We start from the raw sequence: 24389 nt of genomic DNA on the forward strand, positions 1-24389 counted from the left end.
ATATATATATACGTTCCTGAGGTTCTCCAGGGGGTGGAAGACCCTGATCTCTAAACTTTGTCCTCCAGGTTGATTTTCTTCTCCTGTATTTAGGGTGATCGGTCTCATAAAGACATTGCTTTTGTCTTTTTTTCTCATTCTTGTCTCGACAGGTATCTTAACATGGGGAACCTTCTTAAAGTTTTGACATGTACAGATCTTGAGCAAGGGCCAAATTTTTTCCTTGATTTTGAAAGTGAGAATATGATTTTATATATCTATTCCTCTCTGCCTGCCGTAGACTGCCTCTCGTCTTCCGCACTCAGCGTCCGTCTGCTGGTTATCAGGACTATGAAATCATCCACCGACCGACATTTGGTTTTACAGTTTTTGGGTACACGCTCTTCAAATAATTTGTAGCCTTTACCCAATCTCGTTGTGCATTTTGCAATATCGTCCTCTTTTTACACGGCTCTTGAAGTCTGCAAAAAGTTATTCAGTTCTAAAGAGAACTTGTTTCGTATGGCGAAAAAGTAACCAAACAATACTGAACAGTGCTGTGAAATTTGATTTTAATCACGCACATCGGTCTCTGCCCCAGTGGAGTTTACAATCTTAATTTCTCCCACACACCTTTTTGAATTGAAGTAGGAACCCAAGGAGAAAATTTAACCTCCAAAAACATAGCATGCTGGACTGATTGTAACAGAAGGTCCTAGCACTGTACCCAAGCAAATGTTTTTTAAAACCTGACGTAGTCGGAAGATATTCATAGTTCTGCAAGCAACTAATAAGGTCATGTATGTTCTGTGTTAACATCCTAGTGTGCCGTGTGACAGCTGGTACTCTCTGACAAGAATGCAGAGTACATTTTGTTTGTGGTGTCTCTTTTGCAAATGGTGCAACACATTTAATACTAGATGGACGAATCTGACTCCTTGTACTCTGTGTGGGTGCTTTTGTGTACTGTGTTACATCTTGGGCGTCCCTGCTTTTTACAGAGGTCCTTTTTAATTGATTTTAAAATAATAAAAAATGGCTCCTAGATTTATTACAGATTAAGGTAAAACTGTTTTTACTATAAGTCCCATGAATGATGTCCTCATTCTAGAACTCTGGCTTATAATGTCCTGTTTTGTGGCCTGGTGTAAACAGCTGGGAAGCCTTGTTGCTTGTTTAACCTTCTACCGTCTCTTGAGTGTTTCTCATGTAAAGTATTGTGTTGTGTTCTACTAGAAAATGTGTCGTATCTTAACGATCCTCTAAGAATTCTCCAAGCCCCTTCACCCAAACCTTACTGTTCCTATTTCATGTTCTGTGGCCTATATTACATCTTTCTTTTCCTCTTCTTATTTTGGAAATGTGCAGAAATTTTAGACGGTTTAAGATCAAGACTTGTTGCCTAATAGGCTCATACACAAGGGTCGTCATTTTCCCATGTCAGCGTTCGTTCTGTAAACCATTTTAAATGCACTTTAATGCTAATGGTTGATAAAAACAAATATGGCGGCAATTGGACCTCAAGGAGAGTGCCGCAGAGACTTGGGGTTCCCCTTAGTTTCTGGGAGACTATCTTTGTCATAAGGCATTGGGTTTTCCTGCCCTAAAACAGCTATTCTATAATCTATTTGAAGTTGCGTCTTTGAATCCGGTTAAACAAATCCTAAATTTCAACAGAAAGGATTTGAATGCATTATTGCATATAAATAATGCATTAAAGTTCTGAAATGCAAAAACAAGTCTTGATCTAACGTGCTGATACATTGTGGCATTGTACTATGCATGTTGTGTTTTACCAACGGCTACCTACTGTACCATCTTACCCACCTATGTTTCATTTACACAGCAGTCTTCTGCAGCTCTCAAAATTCCCTCGGTACTTTCACTGAAACTGTCGGCCTCTTCTGTCAATTTGAATTAATATCTATTACATTCCATGAACACAAAGGACCTATAATTCTACTCGCACATCACTGGGTCATTACAGTTGATTGTTACTTACATACAAGTGTTATGGGGAAGAATGTGGGCTTAGTAATTGAATTAAGTGTACAGAACCTTATTTCATCCACTTTGAACATTTATACCCGTAATGCCCAGGTTCATTCATGAATCCATCTCATTGCTCACCACAGTTTGCTGTTTTACATTGAGCATGACATTAATGTTTCCCTTTATAAGTGGATTAGAATGTAATAACAGTGGTGGATACAGTTTTGTTACATGTACATTTACCAGTATTATGTTTTAACACATTTTAACGGTGCATTAACTTGCATGCATTAGTGCACATGAAACATTACGGACTAAAGTCTACACATTGAAATGTATAAAATATAATCAGCACAGTTGTTGTTGTTTAACGTTTGATCAGCAGGCGTCCTATTGTTAGAACATCGCGTCTGAGGAGATTAATGAGTAGAAAAATGGTATTAAAACATAACCTCTAAGAGAGTTTGAGTATATAACCAGCATTATAGCATAGTCTCTGAGCGGGCACATGAGTAGATTATCAGGGTTAGAGCATAGTCTCTGAGCGGGCACATGAGTAGATTATCGGGGTTAGAGCATAGTCTCTGAGCGGGCACATGAGTAGATTATCAGGGTTAGAGCATAGTCTCTGAGGGGACACATGAGTAGATTATCGGGGTTAGAGCATAGTCTCTGAGCGGGCACATGAGTAGATTATCAGGGTTAGAGCATAGTCTCTGAGCGGGCACATGAGTAGATTATCAGGGTTAGAGCATAGTCTCTGAGCGGGCACATGAGTAGATTATCAGGGTTAGAGCATAGTCTCTGAGCGGGCACATGAGTAGATTATCAGGGTTAGAGCATAGTCTCTGAGCGGGCACATGAGTAGATTATCAGGGTTAGAGCATAGTCTCTGAGCGGGCACATGAGTAGATTATCAGGGTTAGAGCATAGTCTCTGAGCGGGCACATGAGTAGATTATCAGGGTTAGAGCATAGTCTCTGAGCGGGCACATGAGTAGATTATCAGGGTTAGAGCATAGTCTCTGAGCGGGCACATGAGTAGATTATCAGGGTTAGAGCATAGTCTCTGAACGGGCACATGAGTAGATTATCAGGGTTAGAGCATAGTCTCTGAGCGGGCACATGAGTAGATTATCAGGGTTAGAGCATAGTCTCTGAGCGGGCACATGAGTAGATTATCAGGGTTAGAGCATAGTCTCTGAGGGGACACACGAGTAGATTATTAGGGTTAGAGCATAGTCTCTGAGCGGGCACATGAGTAGATTATTCAGGGTTAGAGCATAGTCTCTGAGGGGGCACATGAGTAGATTATTCAGGGTTAGAGCATAGTCTCTGAGGGGGCACATGAGTAGATTATCGGGGTTAGAGCATAGTCTCTGAGCGGGCACATGAGTAGATTATCAGGGTAAGAGCATAGCCTCTGAGCGGGCACATGAGTAGATTATCAGGGTAAGAGCATAGCCTCTGAGCGGGCACATGAGTAGATTATCAGGGTAAGAGCATAGTCTCTGAGGGGACACATGAGTAGATTATCAGGGTTAGAGCATAGTCTCTGAGCGGGCACATGAGTAAACACTGTCAGGATGTGGCCCCTAAGGAGGGTTAGGAGCCATTTCTCGGGGTCTTCGCATAGCTTCGGTGTAGACAATGGGTGTTAGAGGACAGCTAATGAGGTGTCTCCTGAGTAATCAGTGTTACCCCTTAGTCTCTGAAGAACAAATAGACAATCACCCCGAAATAGGACACATACATTATATATTTGACATGTGACACAATGTTACATTACATGAAATATATTTCCTACCAACATAACCCACTCATGTGATTTATTTCATATAGTCGCCTTGCATCATGCTGTAAACCATGATATACAGATATACAGCTGTGTGAACGAAGTCAGTCTGAGAAACTATATCCTAGTTTATTACATGATACTAGTTAAGGAATTTGTGTTAATTGGGGTTAGCATGCATACACTAACATCCGAGGTTTGCGCCTTTTCTGCTTCTCTCTGTTATTTCTCTTGCACCTTAATATCTTTGGTAATGATCAATGTGATTTCATACCACCTAGATGCTCAACCTACAGAATCCGAAAAGGATATTTATAATCAGGTGAATGTAGTGTTAAAGGACGCAGAAGGAATCTTGGATGATTTACAGTCATACCGAGGAGCAGGTCTGGAGATCCGAGAGGTGAATTATTTATAACGTTTGCTAAAATAAAAATCGCATTTTACAAATGTACTAAAATATGCGTTTAAACCACATTTGTAAAAGCGAAAAACAAAAGGACTGGTGATACCTGCCGTAGTGGCTCTCCAGGTGTTGTGAAACTACAAGTCCCAGCATACCCTGGCTGCTATCCACTGGCAAAGCATGCTGGGTCTTGTAGTTTCACCCGGAGAGCCGCAGGTTGGCCAGGCATGCTGTGGAGAACGCAGTAGACGTTGTTGCTATCATCTCTGCATTTGAGTTTCTGCTTTTTGTGTTTGGAAGTTAAATCAGCTTTTGTTATTTTTTTTTTTGAAAGGCGATACAACATGCTACTGATGATAAGTTACAAGAAAAGGCGTGGGGAGCCGTGGTCCCTCTAGTGGGCAAACTAAAGAAATTCTATGAATTCTCTCAAAGACTAGGTAAGTCCTGTCTCCATGCATGGAGGTTAGCGTCCACATACTCTCTCCTTCAGTAAGTGGGATCGCTGTGTGTGCAGAGCCACTATCTCTGTACAAGAGTCTAATGCAGCAGTGAGATCTCACCCTATAGACACCACTTTCACTTTATTAATCTCGTACAACATAGTGATGTGTGAAAGGCCATAGAGACTGAGCAAAAGACTTATCTAAAACTAAAACTGTAAAAATGTACAGCTTTCGGGGGCAAATGCAGGACTTCTAGAGAGGGGTTTCCACACCATGCCACCAATGGCCAAGACCAGTATGTATTGGGGTGTAGCTATAATTTTAGACATTGCTGGGCTGCTCTCCAACTCTTCCTATCCTTATCATATACACAGGTAATTCCTTTCCCCATCATACACACGGGGTCGGTCACCTCAAGCAAACAGTGCCCCAGGCTGAAAAGGGGGGTTTCCAGGTACAAGGAACCCGCCTCTGGGTGCACCCCTGGCTTTTCTGTTCAGTAACTGTGTTCTTTAATCACTGTCTTGTATATAGTGAACATATCTGTCCTGAAGCTCCGGCCGTCTTCTGATGGGGCGTCCGTAATGTGGCCTCTGTCCGTAGCCGTCCTCCTCGCCCACTTCATCTTACTAACGTCACGAATTGGAACAGAGTAGTGTGAAAATCTGTGTTGCTTGGTCCTAACCTAAGGTTGGGGTTTGTGTAACGCAGCTGTGGGTGGGGGTCCGGTGGTTGACTCTGGAAGGGGGTTTGGTAAGACCTTCAGGACAGTTATGCGCTATCTACACTCTGCGAGAGAGTTTATGTAGAAAACGCTTATTGAAACAATAGGGCCTATATGGGGGAAATAGATTTCTAGGGTCTTAATTTTTTTAATGGAGCCCCTAAAAATACAGACATGACTAAATTAAATAAATAAGAACTCCACGAAAGTATATATAATTCTCATGATTGTGTCCTTTAATAATTATTTAGCCTTAAGAGGAAAATACTTTTTGTTCACCAACAGTGTAAGTCTAAATAGTTATTATAACTTGTGTGTTCCAGCAGCGATAGCAGGGTCCTATTTTTAACATGACTGTGGCCTATCTTGTGCACAGCTAATTGCATATAAAAAGTGTTTGACATTCATTTGTGTACATTTCATGTGGCACCTCTGCACGTGAGCTACATAATATTATGCTTTGTTGTTGCCATAATATCCAGGATACAAGATCTTCCCATAAGTATTATTAACTTTATTACTAAACATGCACAAAGTTTGATGGGCAATAAAGAATTTATTTTTCATTTGCACAATGCAAATATTAAGGGATTGATATTTTAAGATGTTTTGTTCTCGGACTTTACCTAGTTTCTCTTAGTATGTGTGCTGTCAGGGCTCACTGTTTAGTACAGTGGCTTTGTTTGCCTTCTCTTCATAAGAATATTTTTATGTGCCCCACCAGAGGTATCCTGTCAGTCTTATTGACACTGCATTGGTGCATAAGAAGAGCAAGTTTGGTTGGAGTACACCTATATATTATATAATACTGTGCATAGGGCTGTCGTCCTCACACTGTGGTGAACTGGTTACACCTATTACTCACACTGTTGTTCCTCCAGCGTACTAGTAATACTTTATCATATTCTGTCTTTACCTTGTTTAGAAGCTGCATTGCGTGGCCTCCTAGGAGCGCTGACCAGCACCCCGTACTCCCCCACACAGCACCTGGAGCGAGAGCAGGCTCTTGCCAAACAGTTTGCCGAAATCCTTCACTTCACTCTCCGCTTCGATGAGCTCAAGGTACAAACAAATATAATGGAATGTTCAACGCTTAACTGACACAAGCAGAGAATCTTTCTTTTCGGTGACACCTAAGGGGATGTTCAATTGACCGTAAGACTTTTTTTTTTTTCCCTGCAGCGGTAAAAAAAAAATCACACGCAGGTTTTTAACTGCTATAGTGACCGTTTGTAGTTAACGCAGCGTTGAATTGAAAAAGAGGGAACTCTGCCCGCGTGCGTTAATCATTGGTGTTTGCGAGTTTTTAAGGGAGTGAAGGGGATTGTTTAACATGTTCATGTATAACACAAAAAAAAGGACTGCATACATTTTCATTTTTTGCATTACACAACCTTTCTATAGATAATATCTACATAATAGTACTTTCTTTAGCATATTTTTTATTTCACTATTTTTTTTTTTACTATAGAATCACCTATACCATGTCAAAACACATTAGTACATACATATTTGTACCAAAAACATACATAAATATATTTAATTAGTGATTTTTATTTTTTATTTTTTTTTTCTTCATTATTTTTTCACAAGAAAATCAACTTTTACATGTCATGCATTACTGATAAACATAGTTTATCATTTTTTTTTTCATTATTACATCATTTCAATTTTTTATTTTTAGCACATCCCAAAGAGGTGCGAGATAAAAAAGCATATTGACCTGTTTTAATGCGCCGCGTTAAAAAACAATAGAGTAGCATTTAACGCGGCGGGCTCTCAAACATCTTATTTTTTCAATAGACGTTCTACTGGAGCGCGAGAGGACCGTTTCATGAAAAGAAAAAAAAAAGTAGTGTTAAAAATGGAATTGAATAGCGGGTAAATCTAACCCGCTTGAAAATGACCCCAAAAAAAAACCGCGCTAAAATGGATTAACGCTGTGTTAAAAAATATCTCCCGGTCAATTGAATTAACCCCCCAATAGTCCCCACTTCACTAGCGGTGGGATCACTGCTTGGCAGCACCCGACATGAATAGATTTCCCATGTGTCCCAGTTTCCCAGGACCAGTCCCTGAAAATCTTGAACAGGATCTTTTCCTTTAATTTAGAATTTCAGTACATGTGATCTAGTGGTGCATATATCATTTTATTTTCTTTCTTTGCAATTGGCACCCGTTTGTGGACTGAAGAACCACAAAGGCAAATTTGTGTACAATGAAAATACACAACTGACTAAATGGTAGAACGGTTTTGGCGAGAGATCCTGGAAGATAAAGTTGTGTGTAGTAAAAGATGCATGAGGGCACAAACAATCTAACATGTTAAAGTTGTCTGAGGTTAAATGAACCAGCATTGCAGAGAGTGACATACACATTTATATCTGGTGTTTAATTTGACAGACGTAATGGGCCTGATTCAGAGTTGGGCGCAAAATCTGAATAACCTCATACATTCCATTGAGAACACCCATAACCCACAAATATTTTGTTTTCCAGATGACCAATCCCGCTATACAGAACGATTTCAGCTATTACAGAAGAACTTTGAGTCGTATGAGGATTAACAATGTCCCAGTAAGAGCGTGACGTGGTTTCCTTCTGTCAGAACGGAGAGTAGGGGGACGGTTTTCTCAGACCCTCTTGGAGACTTTCATATTTACAGAATTGTCGCCACATGGGAGAGAGGGGGGGTAGCTGCCGGTATTGGATGAGAATTCCAAGCAGGGGATTTAAAAAAAATAGTCCAATGGTAGATGACTCATGTAATGTTACTTCACAGACTCCTTAGTTTTTGCATAAATAAGTGTTCTGATATCGGTACCGACATGAATGACGCTGAATGCACAGATTTCGTGTTTGACCGAATTGGACTCTGATGGTGTCGCTTGGGCCAAACAGCATAGATTGAATAAACTACCATTTAAGTTTCGTAGATATAGAAAGCAGCAAAGAGTTGTGCTACATTGTATAACATATACTCTGTGTGTGTGCCCCTGCTCACACACACACTTACACACACACACACACACCGCCCGTCTGTCTGTGTTTCTAACCTCCTGCTTTTGCCATGGCCCTAAACATAAATACCGGTCTTTGGTTGTTAGAGGCATCCTGTGTAGTTCTCTCTTTCTAGTTGTGAATGGGTTGACGCAGTCTGAGCATTATTCATTAGCTCTCCAGATGGTGACGTTAATGACCTTTTCTTCCCACAAAACTGCGTGTGCAGATCTCAAATGAATCCCCTCGTTACCTGATGCTCCGTAATGAATAATAGATGTGAGGACCATGTGTCTCTTCATTCACATAATATATAGACAGACGTCCAGCAATGCAAAAACATGATTCAATATATTTCTAGTATCTACCGCGTGTTATACCGCTGGTACCAGAGATTGTGTTGCGGTCGTCCAGAACCGTTTTGCTAATTAAAGGTTTATTTTTAAAGGCAGAGGGTGAAAACGAGGTAAATAACGAACTGGCCAATAGAATGTCGTTATTCTACGCCGAGGCGACGCCCATGCTAAAAACCTTAAGTGATGCTACAACAAAGTTTGTATCAGAGGTAAGCGGAAGCCGCGTGCAGCTGGTAATATGTACAGTGGGAAAAGTGCGCACATCAGGAAGTTTGTATCTTGTGTGTGTGTGGGGGGGGGGGGGGGGGTTAATTCTGCGCCTCTCTTGGTTTTTCGATTTTCCTTTTTAGTTTCTCCTTGCAACACCAGAGAGAAGTTTTCTTTCTTTAAATAGCAAGTTAAGTACCTTCTTAAACATGCATTTTCCTTCTCAATCCTCCTCCACATTATGATGTCCTTTTCAAAATCTCTCCGGTGGTCACAAAATATTGCTGCCAGTCACACACACCGGCTCACAGCTCTTAGCATGTTGTATGAAGGCAAAGGGGGGAGGAGGAGGAATTTACATTACTCAGAACAAACAGCGCTCAGAGGGATGGTCCAAAGCCTCTCTGCTCACTACATCATGTGACTGTGGTTGCCATGGTAGTCCATGACACTGTGAAGGATTATAAATCATTAATAGCAGCTGAAGAGCCATCGTTTCCAGGGACTGCCCTATTACAGCCAGTGCGGATCCCATTCCCATTGTAGATAACTGATTTTTAGTTTTATGATAAACCAAACTTAAATAGTTATTGTAACAAAACAACTCCCATTATAAATGATGTTTACAGTATTGCTATCTAATGGTTTTAATGGTTTTTTCTTTTCCTTTTACTACTCCACAGAACAAGAATTTACCTATAGAAAATACCACTGATTGTTTAAGTACCATGGCCAGCGTGTGCCGGGTAATGCTGGAGACGCCGTAAGTTATTTCCCTGGTTATCCAGCTTCTCTTGGTTAAAGTCAGAATTCATTCATTCCAAAATGGAGTTACATAATGTTTAAATTTGACTCCTTTTTAATATTGAAAACTTGTTGTCAACTGATTGTCTTATAAAGGTGACTTTTTTCCTGACGAAGGGGGAACTCCGGTCACCTGGAGTAACCACCTTACTGTGTGTGTGCGGCGGATAATGTGTCCGGGGTCAGCGATGCAGCTCACCTCCCCCCAGTCCCAGAGATATTGCTGTCCGACCTCCCCCGTTTCATGTAGCAGCCGCTAACCGTTTTGGTTGCATGTCTGTTGACTGAAGTCCCCCTTTGTCTGTTGTACATTGCATTGCGGAACACGTTCACATGGTGTGAATACAGACGGGGACTGAGCAGGAGCAATTTGCCTTTTTTGGTTGCTTCCAAGCATGTAAAACTTTGGCTCGCATTGGTCGGTGTCACTTATCTGGCCAGGGGGAAGTAGGGTTTTGAACAACAGCTCTGTGCTTGTGTAGTTCAGTTTGATAGTCAGTAACACCTTTATAGAAGCTAGATAAAGTCCTGCAACAAGAACATTTATTGATTGTTGTTTACATTCAACAAATACAAAGGAAAAATGGGCTAATGGTGTATATAAGCTAAATAGAAAGCAAGATAAATATAATATAATATCATTTTTCTTTATCTTTACTATAGGGAATACAGGAGTCGGTTTACAAATGAAGAGACTGTGTCGTTCTGCCTGAGAGTGATGGTGGGAGTAATCATCTTGTATGACCACGTGCATCCCGTGGGAGCCTTTGCCAAAATGTCAAAGATTGATGTACGTTTGTTCCCTCTGAATATTGAAAAGCAGAGCAGCTTCCCCCGCGTCAGGCAGAGCATTAACACTGCGAGTCCGTTCCCGCTCTCCATTAGCAGAACACACAGTCAGCAGGAAAGTTTGAAAGACTTTCCGGCGTGGAGAGAACTGATCAGAAATGACAGACTAAGCCGGCTCGGTGGCTGAACGCGGTGCTGTGCAGACTGCCGACTCAGGGTGACCCCGAAATCACCCCCGGCTGAAAGGCCTTTACCGAAATGCTGCACTGCAAATCCAAGGTTTCAAGTTGAGAACGTTAGGCCAGAAATTCATTTTAAGCTCCCTGGGCCAAGAGCATGATCACACCTTCAATCTTATCAGTCATCAGTAACCTGGGGAACCCCTGAGCTTCTCACCCCAACATCACATATGTGTACCAGTGGCTCTTAACCTTTCTGGTGGGCGACACCCCTACAGTTCTCAAATATGTTCACATCCCCTTGAAAAATAATGCTCAGATTTTTATATCGGGAAAACATAAACTTAATGCAAAATACGTCACATTTATTTATCACGTTTGTTTATTGCCTGCTGACCATTTTCAATCAGACAATAAACAAACCGGTATCATTTGGAAGATGGGAACTTCCCTCTTTCAAACAAGGGTACCCCCAGCTTTCTAAGTGCCAGGAATAGAGAGATAGAGGCTCTAAAATATCCCCCTATGCCTTGCATTTCCCATAGACTTAGTGACCTGAGCGCATACATGGGCATGCGTGATCCCTTTCCTCTGGCAGAATCAGAAAACCCGCAGATCACGGTGAGAAATTGATCTGTGGGTTCTCTTAACCCCTTAAATTCAGAGACTGATTTGGACTTGTCCATAGCACTTTAGGGAGGGGGGGGAGGGGGTCAAGTAGAGAACAGCAGGCTGGCCTGTAGGGGGTGCGTAAGGCATTATTAGCTGGCCAGCAGGGGGTGTGTAAGGCATTATTAGCTGGCCTGTAGGGGGTGCGTAAGGCATTATTAGCTGGCCAGCAGGGGGCGCGTAAGGCATTATTGGCTGGCCAGCAGGGGGGGGGAGGTGGGCAGGTAAGGCATTATTGGCTGGCCAGCGGGGGTGCGTAAGGCATTATTGGCTGGCCTTGCAGGGGGCACGTAAGGCATTATTGGCTGGCCAGCAGGGGGGGAAGGGGGGCAGGTAAGGCATTATTGGCTGGCCAGCAGGGGGCGCGTAAGGCATTATTGGCTGGCCAGCAGGGGGGGAGGGGGGCAGGTAAGGCATTATTGGCTGGCCAGCAGGGGGGGAAGGGGGGCGCGTAAGGCATTATTGGCTGGCCAGCAGGGGGCGCGTAAGGCATTATTGGCTGGCCAGCAGGGGGGGGAGGTGGGCAGGTAAGGCATTATTGGCTGGCCAGCGGGGGTGCGTAAGGCATTATTGGCTGGCCAGCAGGGGGCACGTAAGGCATTATTGGCTGGCCAGCAGGGAAGGGGGGGGGGGCAGGTAAGGCATCATTGGCTGGCCAGCAGGGGGTGCGTAAGGCATTATTAGCTGGCCAGCGGGGGCGAGTAAGGCATTATTGGCTGGCCAGCAGGGGGGGGCGGGCAGGTAAGGCATCATTGGCTGGCCAGCAGGGGGTGCGTAAGGCATTATTAGCTGGCCAGCGGGGGTGAGTAAGGATCTGTATCCATATAGCCAGAATTCCTATGATAAGTTTATTTCTTAGCAGTTTAGTTCTGTTAACTCATTTATAGCAACCATCATTATCCAGGACCATTTAAAACTTCTGTTATAAGAAATCCCTTATTGCACTTACTAAAGTTTACAAGTAACCAAAGGAACTAGTCGGCAATTAGTTGTGATGGATGTAGTGCAAAGTCCACAGTGACATTAATGTTCTGATTAGTCGCTTTGGGGGTTACCCTGTGTCCGAAATACTTCCTATTGTATCTGACATGTATCAGTTTATGTGCCTGAAATGGTTTACAAACGGGTTATAACATATTGTATGTCATAATGAAGTGATACGTTAGTAGTCAGACATTTAATGCATTCATGTTTTGTGCTTTCAGATGAAAGGCTGCATTAAGGTTCTGAAAGAACAGCCCCCCAACAGTGTAGAAGGCCTGCTAAACGCTCTCAGGTACAGTATCCAGCCACAACTGTGTTTCCTATTACAAGATGTCAGTCTCTGGTCATTAGCGCGGAGCCATCCGAGGGTGTAAAGGAGAGGCTGCTATAATATATGTTTATGTACAAGTGCTCCGAGCCAGTGGGCCGTGACTTCTCATTTCCTAGTGTTCAGTGGGAGTCACCGGAGTCTCCTCGCTGTCTCTTTCCCAAGACCACCTCAGCCATTGATGTAAAGCATCTGTTCAGGAGGTAATGGAGCGTAGTCCCATAGCCCAGGCAGTTTGTTTACAGCTCGTTATCATAGTCCTAGGTTCTTGTAACTGTTTAAAAAACTCTTCAGTATTTAGTGTAATGAACAACACACTTTACATTTGAGACTCTTAAAATAAAAGGGGGATTATAAGCATCCCCTCTTCAAAAGTCCCTCTGGTTAGGAATATTAGTCTGGCCCACAATTGAAGGCTGTCAGTAGGGTTTCTTCTTTGCCATCCAATTTCAGGTGTATGACCTTTGACATTGAGCTCATGTGATCATTCAGTGCCAATGTCCTGTAAGCTGGCAGTTTGATGATGTCACAGGATGTTCTCAGGAGCACAGTGAGCGTGTTCCTGCTAGGACATAGGATGTCCTCTCGCTTATCTATAGTTTTGTTTGCCCAGAACATGATTTCTTGTAGCACACTGTAAATAGAACATGATTAATTACGTGTTATCTGTACAGATATCTGTTTAATGTGCTGCTCTGTGTTGGTTGAAGAGGTGTTTAATGGATACAATAGCCTATATAGTTTAGAGTACAATTCATGTTTATCGATTACAGAATACATTTACTATATTTAGAAGTTGGCACAGGGAATTTAACTCTTTTACAAAACAAGCCCCAACACAAATGTAAGATCTCTGTTCAACAGCAGTTCCGGTGGGACAGTGTCGGTCTATTGGGAAAATGTGATGGGTTACACTACTGTTGCCAGCTGATCAGTACATATAAACTGTACCCTAGATTACATACACCATTCTGTCCATTAGCGCTTGTCTCTTTTGTACGTTTGGAGAAGAGGAAACCAATGCATGAGGTTCAGTGTTAGTTCAGTGGTCTAATATTGAGGGGGGGGGGGGGGTCTCTATTGTCAGTACAAAGCCTGAGCTTTAGTAGTGGGGTGCCTTTCTCTTTAAAAGTCCCATGGGTGAATAATAATACCAACCTATGGAGTGACCGCTTATATCCTCTTGTCCTTAAACAGCGGTTATTTATGACAAACGTTAACTTGGTTTCTTTTCCTGCTCGTTCTATGGTTAGGCTTGTGTTGTATTAGGAATGCATTTGTACTTTCTGGTTTAATTTATGTTAAATTTAAAGAGCACCCCGTTGCCTAGAGACAGTGGAGGTAGACTACAGCCATTCAGTTCACTGGGGATCGGTAGACGCCGGTCATAACGTGTCGCTTTGCTGTCAAGTGTCACTGACACTCGTTGTTCACGTTGAACAATATGAGGCGAAACGCGTGGCCTAACGGACTCCTCTCCTCTTGTTCCACAGGTACACGACGAAACATTTGAATGACGAGACTACCTCGAAGCAAATCAAGGCGATGCTGCAATAACGGTGGTCGCCGAGTGCATATCTGCTGTGGGCACAAGACAGTATTCTGCAATGACTGAGACGTACAGGATTCTAGTGATTGCGATGACCATTTCTGCCGCCTCTTTTTATTTCCCGGTTCCCTCTGCCCCGCGCTCCCTGCCCTTACCCGACTATCCTTACCTTTTTTAAAAACCACTTTCTTGTTCTATAATTAAGTTCCGTCTTTTTCTTTTTGTGCCAAAAATTGTTGGAAATAAAACTTGGAAGGCAGTTATAACGTTTCGGAAGTGGCCGTTTCAGTGGCAGCTATTTATACATTGCATTTAAAAGGGTGGGGGGGGGGGGGGGATTCTGTGACTTGAACTAAATATTTTTAAACTTTATTTTTTTTGGTTTGTTTTCCCAGAGAAGAAACTAATATTTAATATTGCTTAAAACTGCATGGTGGAACTGCCTTTTTTTCTGCTGTTAAGAAAATAAATACGATTACAAGAAAAAAAAAAATCTATTGCGGCTCCCACCCCCCCCCCCCCCCTCCAAATGTGCAGCCAAGAAAAAGGTGTTTAAATTAACTGTTGTATAAATACAAATGGTACCCAGCACAATGGTTTTTGTTTTTGTTTTTAATTAGAAAAAAAAAAAAGTTTTTAGGTTGCATTTTGACTTTTTTTTTTTTTTTTTTTTGTAAGGATGTATGTTGTATGTTTAATCTTTGATGACTAACATAAAATAATGTGACGTGTGTGTAACAGAATTACGTATGCATGTTTATGTCCACTGGATGGCTGTTAAAATAATAAAAGAAATCTGCTTTCATTTTTTCTAATGCGTGGCCTGGTTTGTCACAGTCATTTGATGCATTTTATGTAACGACGGAGTCACAATTTTATTTTTTATTTGCACCCAGGATAAAAAAAAGTTTTGCATATTGCAAAATTTAAAAGGCCTGTGAACACCAGAGAAGAGATATATAGAGAACCTTTAAGCATACACGACAATGACCCAATCTCTGTTTGGTCAGGGGAAGTAGATGCAGCAGGAAACCGACACGAGATGTATCTGACCAGGAATGATGGTTGGAACAAAAAAATTATTCAATCTTTGTTGGGTCTGGATTGGCATTGGAGATAGACATGGTTCAGCTCCTATCTGATTGTGTCTGAAGGGTGTAGTTGGTATAGATCAGGGAACTTTTTTACCTTTTACCCCCAAATATATTTAGATACACCGACGTTACCCCCTTGATTTGAAAGGAAGGAAATCGTATATTATTAATTTCTTTGAAAGCTTCAACTTCAAAACTTCAGGTTTTGGAGAAATTATGTTGCTTCATTTTTGATACAAGAGCATCAATATTGGGGCATTTTGATGTCAGAGCAATTTGGATACAGTCTTCAGCGTCCGATCGATTTCTCTGCTTTGCTTTTATGTTCGTTAGAGTGGAAAATCCTTGTTCGCAAAGGTAGGTTGTTGCAAAAGGCAGCAACTTTTTGACGGACTCCTCATGTGCAATGTTGATGCCTTTGCAGCTGTTGACATCCAAAAATATGACAGATCTGCTTTGTTTTCAAATGCAATACGTGCTTCATTATTGCATCAAAGCTCAAGAAGTGCCTCTGACAACCCTTGAGGCTCTTCTGGTACAACAGCAATTTCACATTTAAAGGGGTCTACAATCCAACTGACAGCATGTGAATCGGCAGCATTACCCCCAGGAATGTCATTTTTAGGGGTATTTTACCCCTGTTCCCTGACCACTGGTATAGATGATGACCGTAACCAGCTGGACAATGGCCCAGTCCTCTCCCTATTTAGGACTAGCATTTGGAATAGAAAATAATATAATCTGGTGGGTATGGTTAATTCAGGCAATAATCTAGTGTCCATTAAGTAAATTAGTACTTGTATTTTGGGAAACCGATGGCGCAACTTCTCTGGTTAAAACTTTCAATTACCAATGACCTATCTGGCTAGGCCTTGTGGTTGGAATTGGTGAAGATGTTGACCCACTATCCAACTAATCAATACTGGTGAGTGCAGTTGGTGTAGATGATGGCACAATCTCACATCTGGTTATTAATAGTTGACCTAATGTCCATCTGTTATGGACCGGTCATTACTGGGACAGGTAGTTGGAAGGGCCAACAGGTGATATTGTGGTTAGAAGTCCTACAAGGTACCAAGTATCTCCAACAAACCCATGAGAATTTCTTTACTCTTCCATGAATAAATCTGTCCGTAATTATCCCACATAATCCGAAATCCTCAAGACCTCAGTGCTACATCCGGTTAGGTGAAGAGCGTTGCTGGTTGCCAGCAGCTATTGGGGGGACCAACTTGTATTATATGAGACATTATATCTCATGTAGACAATATTGTGCAAAAAAACAACTGTTCACAGCCTGAAGCACCTGATGGTACAAGAATGAACTGTCAGCTGGTGGTTTGAGGTCTGATAATGTGTGAATCTCTGCACCACTGTGACAGATACAGAAAAGAAGCGTTAATTATGTCAATAATACAAACTAAATATAGTTTACAGTATACATGGCTTTAATATCGATTTCGGCAACCTGTGACTCTCCAACTGCACCAACATAACTGGTCAGCCAGAGGCTGGAATAGCATGCTGGGAGTTGTAGTTCTGATGTAGTGTCCTGTGGGTGCTCGAGTTACAGATCAAAGGGTTTAATAACGTCAGGATAAATGCAAAACCAGGACATTGCGTTGGAGTTTTCTGAAACAACTTGTGGGAAGTGGTCCATTGAGTGAACATTGTACATAATAAAACTGGCCCAGACGAGAGCATAGTGTCACTTCATAGGTTCAACGCAGAAGCTGATATTTGGGGCTGGAATACTGTGGGGATGCTGCTGATGTATGGAGTCACTGCTGCTGGTATGTGGGGCAGGGACTAGCGGGCACTGGGGGTGGGTGGGAGAAAATAGTAGTTTGTCGCGGTACTGGTATATCATGGACACTAAAATGACGCCTTAGTCAGGGCCGTCTTTCCCATAGGGCACAATGGGCAGGTGCCCGGGGGCCCTGCAGCAAAGGGGGCCCGTCGGAGGAAGCCAAAAAAAAAAAAACCTGGAAGAAGAAAATACTTACCGTGCTGTCAGCTGGCGATCCGGCTCCCTCCCTGGTCTCCTCCTCCGTCGCGCTCGCAGTGCATGTCGGGTGTGACGTCATCACGCCCGCCCGACACCCATTGCGGAGCGCGACGGAGGAGGAGACCATGGAGGGAGCCAGATCGCCAGCTGACAGCACGGTAAGTATTTTCTTCTTTTCTTTTTCCAGGTTTTTTTTTTTTTTTTGGCTTCCTCTGACGGGCCCCCCTGGGCTGCAGGGCCCATATATATAATCTTTTTTTTTTTTTTTTTGTGTATATATAGGGGCCCCGGTGCACTGCTGTGCCCGGGGGCCCAAGATGGTCTTAAGAGGGCCCTGGCCTTAGTAACCATAATACACAGGGTTTCCTCATGGACACTGAACTGACAACCTCAGAACATACTGGTTGTACAGGCTGCACCACAAGAGTCATGTCTAGTATCTTTTAAGGTTAGACTATCCCCTTACCCCCTCTCAAAACACCTGTTGGCGTGAGCACCAGTGGCAGGTGTGTGTGTGTAGCACCCATCCCCTGCTGCAATGAATGGGGCTTATTGTCTGACCTATGGGGTAAGAATGTCTTCGGTCGGGATGGTGGAAAAGTACGTGTGTGTTCATAGTGAATTATGGGCTTCATTTACAGTTCGTTGCAAATTCAGCTAAAGGGTTCAAGTTTCCACCTGGGCAAACCATGATGGTGTGCAAGGGGGGTAAATGCATGCAAAAAAAAAAACCACTGCAATTTAGAGCTGAGCTAAAACAACTCTAAATCTGTTTTTTCCAATGTTTAATGTCACCGTGTAGCTTGATTGACTTCCGACTCGAGACAGCGTCTTGTAACTGGAATACAGAACTGCAAGTAGCAGTCACGGTGTGTGTAGCTTTCGTTGTACTTCTCTGTAGGGATCATCAATCCCTATTCTAATGATTTTGATGGGGGTGTTCTCTTTGGTGAGAGGGAGGATCGCATGCGTAACGAGCACCTTGTTTGCACATCTCATGTTTTTGGGATGTCTCGCATTGTTCTCCGGCATGGCATGGAGCGTTCCCCTGATAATTGTGCACAGTTGAGACCATCTCTCTTTTCTTCTGAGAGCAGGTTCCTCGGAGGGGCCCCATAGCGGTCAATTGTGACCGTTTTGCCACTTGAGAAAATGCAAATGAGTTTATTAAAGTTTTGTGTGGTTACGGGTATAAGCATCACTAACACATTAGCGTTCTGCTTTCCCCGTGTCTGCTGCGCAGCGGTGATACTCCCAACAGAGGGTTACACCGATAATCTGTCAACACCCAACTATTGCCTGTGTATTTCTAGTTCACAATGATGCTCTGTCCAGATCGATGTTCATCTAATCACCGAAACGGATCTATACCGTCTCGTAAGGCCTCTGCTAGCACATGACATCCCATAAACTTGTGAGGCCGGTATCTCCCGCAGCATAAGTACAGTCTATGTATGGTCACAGCGGGGAAGGAGTCGTACTATGTGCCAGCAGGAATGTAGGACTCGCTGTGATACCAGAGGCCACAGACAGCTGTAGAATGCTGTGTAATGATCAGCTCCTTCCTGCAGAGCTGCGAGAGGAATGCAAAGCGCTCTATTAACCAGTGATTCCAGTACTGGGATAAACTCTTTCACAGTTTATTAATGTCATTTGTGAGCCAGTTACGAGACAATTGTAGTGTATTGATTTGCACCATGTTTTCAGAAGAGATTAGTATCCTTTGCTAGTTTTATAACACAATATCCAATTTATGGCTTAAATTCTAAGTCCAAACCTGAGGTTCAGCTACTATTAAAACGCCGTCTGAACCTGTCCCACTGCTCTAATTTGTTTACAAATGTCACCGACGTTGGACAGAACAGACACATTTCTGGAACACTATTAAGCATCTTATCTAGTTAAAAGTTGTCACATTTAGCAATATTGTTACATTTAAGATTCATATTTGTTCTAGAGAAATGGTAGTGTTACAAATCAGAACTTCTGCGTCAGGTCTTGGCTGGTTGGATAAGAGGGTCAGCCGAGACCTGTTCACCCTAAATATTATCCAGACCCGGGAGCCTGAGGAATTTACTAAGAGGGGGCAGCGATAAGGATGAGTATCGTGCAAAGGATTTGTGGGAAAAGAGCTTGTGTAAGACCCCATGAGGACGTAGGCAAGATACTGGTTTGGGCACTCATACCTGTTTGTAAAAACAAACCCACATAAAAATAAATTTGAGAAATCCAGGCCCCTATGCGCCGGCTGGGCCGTAGGTGGGAGCCAAGGATACCTAATGGACAGTCCAACTCAAGGCAGCATCTTATTGGCTCAACTAATTGGGGGGAGAGTATTAGAATGCAAATTTAGTGGAGACGGGTTTCTCCTTTAAGAAGAAGAATCCCAAAACTAACCACAATTATAATGGATAAATGGAAATAACTGACCCTTTGTACATCTTTTAACTTAGACGTAGCATTTATTAACGGAAGTAAACAACTGAGGGGTATATTTACTAAACTGCGGGTTTGAGAAAGTGGAGATGTTGCCTATAGCAACCAATCAGATTCCAGTTTTCATTTATTTAGTACATTCTACAAAATGATAACTAGAATCTGATTGGTTGCTATAGGCAACATCTCCAGTCAGATTCCTGTTATCATTTTGTGGAATGTAGTAAATAAATGCGAACTAGAATCTGATTGGTTGCTATAGGCAACATCTCCACTTTTTCAAACCCGCAGTTTAGTAAATATACCCCTTAGGGTCTTTAGCATCTGTTTCAGTATGTATCTTAATCCTATAATGCAAAATAAAACTATTATACTCTTAAAATTGTATATTTTGCAGAAAAAGATAAACGTAGGAAGATAAACATCCATTTTTAGGTGTGGCTGACTAGGCTCGAACAACAATCACTCTTTAAGGTTGGTTACCCACAGATGTGTAGGAGAGGAAGTGGGTGGGTTCAGAACAGTTTTTAGCCAATCAGATAGCCCCAGAGAGACTGCTAATAAATAGCCAATCTATGCGTCTCAATGTTAATAACAGCAGAGTCATGTGAGACTCCTGTAACATCGATGACAGAAGATTGAAGTGTCAAATACACATTTATGTGAAATAAGCTTAATAAATTCAGTTTGTAATATTGGTGGAGTTCTCTGTTTTTGCTAGAGTCTGGCCAATATTAACTTGAACAGGTCAATAATGATTTTAGCCACACTGTATTTGTATGAAAAAATTAGCAGTGACATTCGCAAGGGGAATAAGACAGCGCTTAACAAAACCGCTGGTTTAGATTTAAAGATGAAAAATAGGTGAGAGGAGAAGATTATTGACTGGTGAATTTCGCTCTTGATTAATAGGGTTCTCCTAACGTTAATGAACTGTGCAATTTCTTTGGGCAGTGCATAGTAAAGCTGGGTACACACTACAGAATTTTCCACCAACTTTTTATGCCGAGCGATTTTACATGCGATTGATGGTCCGATGGCTCGGTCCATGGACTGCATACACACTAGCCTTGTTTAGGACGATAAAGGGAAGAGCGGACGTCCCTTTAGCGACTTTTTACAGCCATGTTGTCGTGAGCAATGATTGCAATTTCGTACACATCGGTCCGAAGGTTATACACACTACACAACGGAAACGAGATTGAAACGGAAATATTAAACGGTACGATCAACCAAATGAGGCGACAATCGTCCATTTGGGCAGACTTTCGACCATCGTGTCACTGCACACACTGACCCGACTTTTGACCGAGTGGTCGTTGGCTGATTGAGCCGATTATTGGACGAAAACCGTGTAGTGTGTACCTAGCTTAAGATAGCAGTATTCTCTTCTGCCAACCTGGTGGTCTCTTTAAATATGACCCTGGCCTTATGGCTAAAATGATTGCTCTTCTAATACCCTGCAGTGAGGACCACCACTGTGGGGACATAGGCAGCCTTTCTTCATCACCTGGCCAAGAGCCCTGTTGACAGAAAATGCTGTGTGTACCTAGTAGCCTAGCAGGGGGAGCGGGGTCATGTATTGTGAGAAGTGACAACTATGGTCTACTCTGGCACTTATCACTACGCCCTTGAAAACTGCTGGCGACAATTGTTTTTCCTTTACCAAGGCCTTTTGGCTAAGCCAAATAAGGGCACCTATTTATTTAATGATTCACTTGTTTGTTTGTGCCCTGCATGGACAGGAGCTGGTAGTCTGACTCTAGTCCACTTCCTAAGTATAGTCAAAGTAGTGTGACCATTAGGTTCCAAGATCCCAAAATCCTCCTGAGGGCCCCTCAGGAGGACTTTGGGATCACTCCCCCCGCTTTCTGGGGGAGTGAAGGATCAGTTTATGAAGAAAGCATTGGCTTGTGTGGAAGTGGGCCTGAAGTCTCTTTCCCTGGGGTCAGGGAATAAAGAGGCCTGAAGTCTGGAAGCCTAAGAGTGCTCCTGTGTTCTGTTGTGTTCGCACCATGCAGACACCGGCTTATTGGCGTGTGCTTAGTTACCAGCAGTCCCCATGGTAGGCACTACAATGTCTAATACAAGAAAACCATAGGAAAAATGTCTTTATTACTCTCTGAAATCTCAAAACTAATGGCCAAATAAGACAATTATGTAGACTACTCTGTGTCTATAAGCGAGTGATATAAAATATATTATTTTCACCCTGCTGAGACCTCTGTATACATTTATTTCAGGCTGTGAGGTTGTTGTTGGACCTCAATGAAAGATCACAGAGTATAATTATACACTCTGCGTTATTACAATGCCTGGAAAAACCACTTGAGGTTCCACACACCACACCTGCAAATTTGGGGCACGGCCACCTGTGGGCGCCTCGGAAGAACAATTATCAGACTAAAAAGTAATTCGGATGTTAAGATATTGACAGTTTTCTCTTTCTTTTTTTTTTTTTTTTTTACAACAACACATTAGAATCTTTAAAGTAGGTAGAAACATTCCTAATGGGTTATAAGAAATAGTTTCCATTTAATAATATTTCCTAGCGGCAGACTTTAATCAATGATCAAATAAAGCTGTACTATATGTTTGAAAAATTGACCACCAGCTAGAAGCCACGGGATAGGTTAGTTAATCAAAATACACCAGCCCGATGGCTACAAAAACGTAACACTCTTCTGCTCTTTTAGGCTACTTACCTACTGGCCTTAGAATTTTGCAGGATAACATGTATTTTAGTGCATGTTAAATGCACATGAACGTATGTGAAACTAGAAATCATTGTGAGACCATAGATATTTGCATTTTTAAACGCGTTTAACGTACAGTGTGGTGAGTTATTGGAACTCTAACGGTCCAACCTGCGCATTTCATACAGTTATAACATATTTGCCAACATTGGCAACTTGTGTCTTGGGAGGTCTGGGAGGCAGGTGGGTGTGTGGGGGCGGGGCTCGAGGGAATCGCAACATTAGCCACGCCCTCAGAGCCGTCATCACTTTTTAAGACAATAAATACAGCAGGCGGGGCCACAATGACGCGTATACGGTACCACTAAACCCCACCCCCTCCATTTGATTTGCAGAGCCTGCCGGGAATCGGGAGAAGTGCCTGCTCTGCCGGGAGGCCGACCCGGATTTCAGTAGTCTCCCGGACATTCCGGGAGAGTTGGCAAGTATGAGTTAGAAACTGCATTGAAACATATTCAACAGACCGCAATGGAGTAAGAAATCACAATGCAACCTCTACGCATGTAAAGATGTAACAGTTTGTAGTAGAAGTAAGAACGGTTCACTTGATACAATGTCTTTTAGTTTTACATATGTTTACATGCATTTACCTTATATTAAAAACATTGCATAAATAGACGCATAAGTCTAACACCAGCGGGTACTAGAATGACCCAGTCTCAGGATTGTCTGACCAGCTTTTAACTCTCTACACTTCACTATTTACTCTCTCAACATCCACTCTTTGTTAGACAGATTTTTGGGTGTGCCACATTCACAACTGCAAAAGGTGGCAGCCTTACTCTGCTCATAATTCCATGTTTTGGAAACATTTACATATTAAATATATAATATGTAATAATTGTTACCAAGCACCTAAATATTTATGGATGCTTCCAGCGACAATATACTGTGAAATTCACAAACAGACCAGCAGATGGCAGTCTAATCCTGTCCATGCAGCCTGACTTCATTGCAGCTGATTTCATCATGCAATGCTTATACAAGGTCAGCCTGACAGCAAATCAAGAGACAAATTCATTATTCAAGGCGTAGAACCTGGGCGATTTTGTCCTGTGATTTTTGTTATGTAACTGCAACTTGTTTACAAATGTAAAAACAATTACCAGAACATGGGATATTATTTCCTGTATTTAAATGATTGTGGATATTAAGGGTCATCTGTCTGTGACCTCGGCTTGCAGCCTCATGCTTTTATCCCAGAACACCATGGTGACTTCTAATATGAATATAATGTTAGCAGGGTGTGCACTGCACCATATATAAAGTCCTCTGTATTATTATTATTTTTATTATTATCCTTTATGTATATAGCACCATTAGCATAGCACAGTACTATCCACGAGAGATCAGGATAATAATACAGGCAAGAGAGCCCTGATCCCTAGAGCTTACACTCTAAAGGAGACGCAGAGCTGATGTTTCTGCCAGGACAGTAAATGAGGAGCAGATAGTATAACCTCAGCATGAGTTTCGGTTCATGTGATCTCTGTTACATAAATCTTCACACTCCGATGGACTCAGAAAACCACAAGAGACGCTATAAATCCCCAACCACTGACTCAATTCTTCTGCAGGAAAGCCGTTGGCCACTTCCAGATCGTTATCATTATATAATGGGGCGATGTTGAAATGCCAGGAAGCTATTGCATGATTTACATAATTCACAGCGAGGGTCTGTGCCCATCCAGTAGTTATGGTTGTGTCCATTTATCTCTATTTATGTAACTGTTTTATCCTCTGATTCCCATTCACAATTTCAGTTACTAGTTTTGGGCGGAGTTCCTAATATTACGGTAAAAGACAAAGTTGCAGCATCTGCTTCATCCCGCAGGTACCCCCAGTGCCCCCAGCAAGGGAGAACAGGAAGGCCGTGGGGGGAGGGTGGC

At 42.4% G+C, this 24389-nt stretch overlaps 1 protein-coding gene across 7 annotated transcripts in view; it reads left to right on the plus strand.

Annotated features, from left to right (window-relative positions):
* The window catches only part of CYRIB (CYFIP related Rac1 interactor B), a 62576-nt gene extending 47555 nt beyond the window's left edge, over positions 1-15021 (plus strand). For 4 of the 7 annotated variants that reach the window (XM_075211708.1, XM_075211706.1, XM_075211707.1 and 1 more), the window contains 10 exons: positions 153-235; positions 4047-4168; positions 4506-4611; positions 6267-6403; positions 7841-7918; positions 8790-8906; positions 9588-9667; positions 10372-10498; positions 12551-12621; positions 14151-15021. In XM_075211708.1, the coding sequence (XP_075067809.1) occupies positions 163-235; positions 4047-4168; positions 4506-4611; positions 6267-6403; positions 7841-7918; positions 8790-8906; positions 9588-9667; positions 10372-10498; positions 12551-12621; positions 14151-14214 (975 nt within the window). In that variant the 5' untranslated portion in view covers positions 153-162 and the 3' untranslated portion in view covers positions 14215-15021. The remainder of the gene's footprint in view (positions 1-152; positions 236-4046; positions 4169-4505; positions 4612-6266; positions 6404-7840; positions 7919-8789; positions 8907-9587; positions 9668-10371; positions 10499-12550; positions 12622-14150) is intronic. The other 3 variants (XM_075211711.1, XM_075211709.1, XM_075211705.1) reach the window with 1 other exon arrangement.
* Positions 15022-24389: the final 9368 nt, after the last annotated feature.

The sequence above is a fragment of the Mixophyes fleayi genome, chromosome 5 (assembly GCF_038048845.1).
Source record: "Mixophyes fleayi isolate aMixFle1 chromosome 5, aMixFle1.hap1, whole genome shotgun sequence".
NCBI lineage: Eukaryota > Metazoa > Chordata > Amphibia > Anura > Limnodynastidae > Mixophyes > Mixophyes fleayi.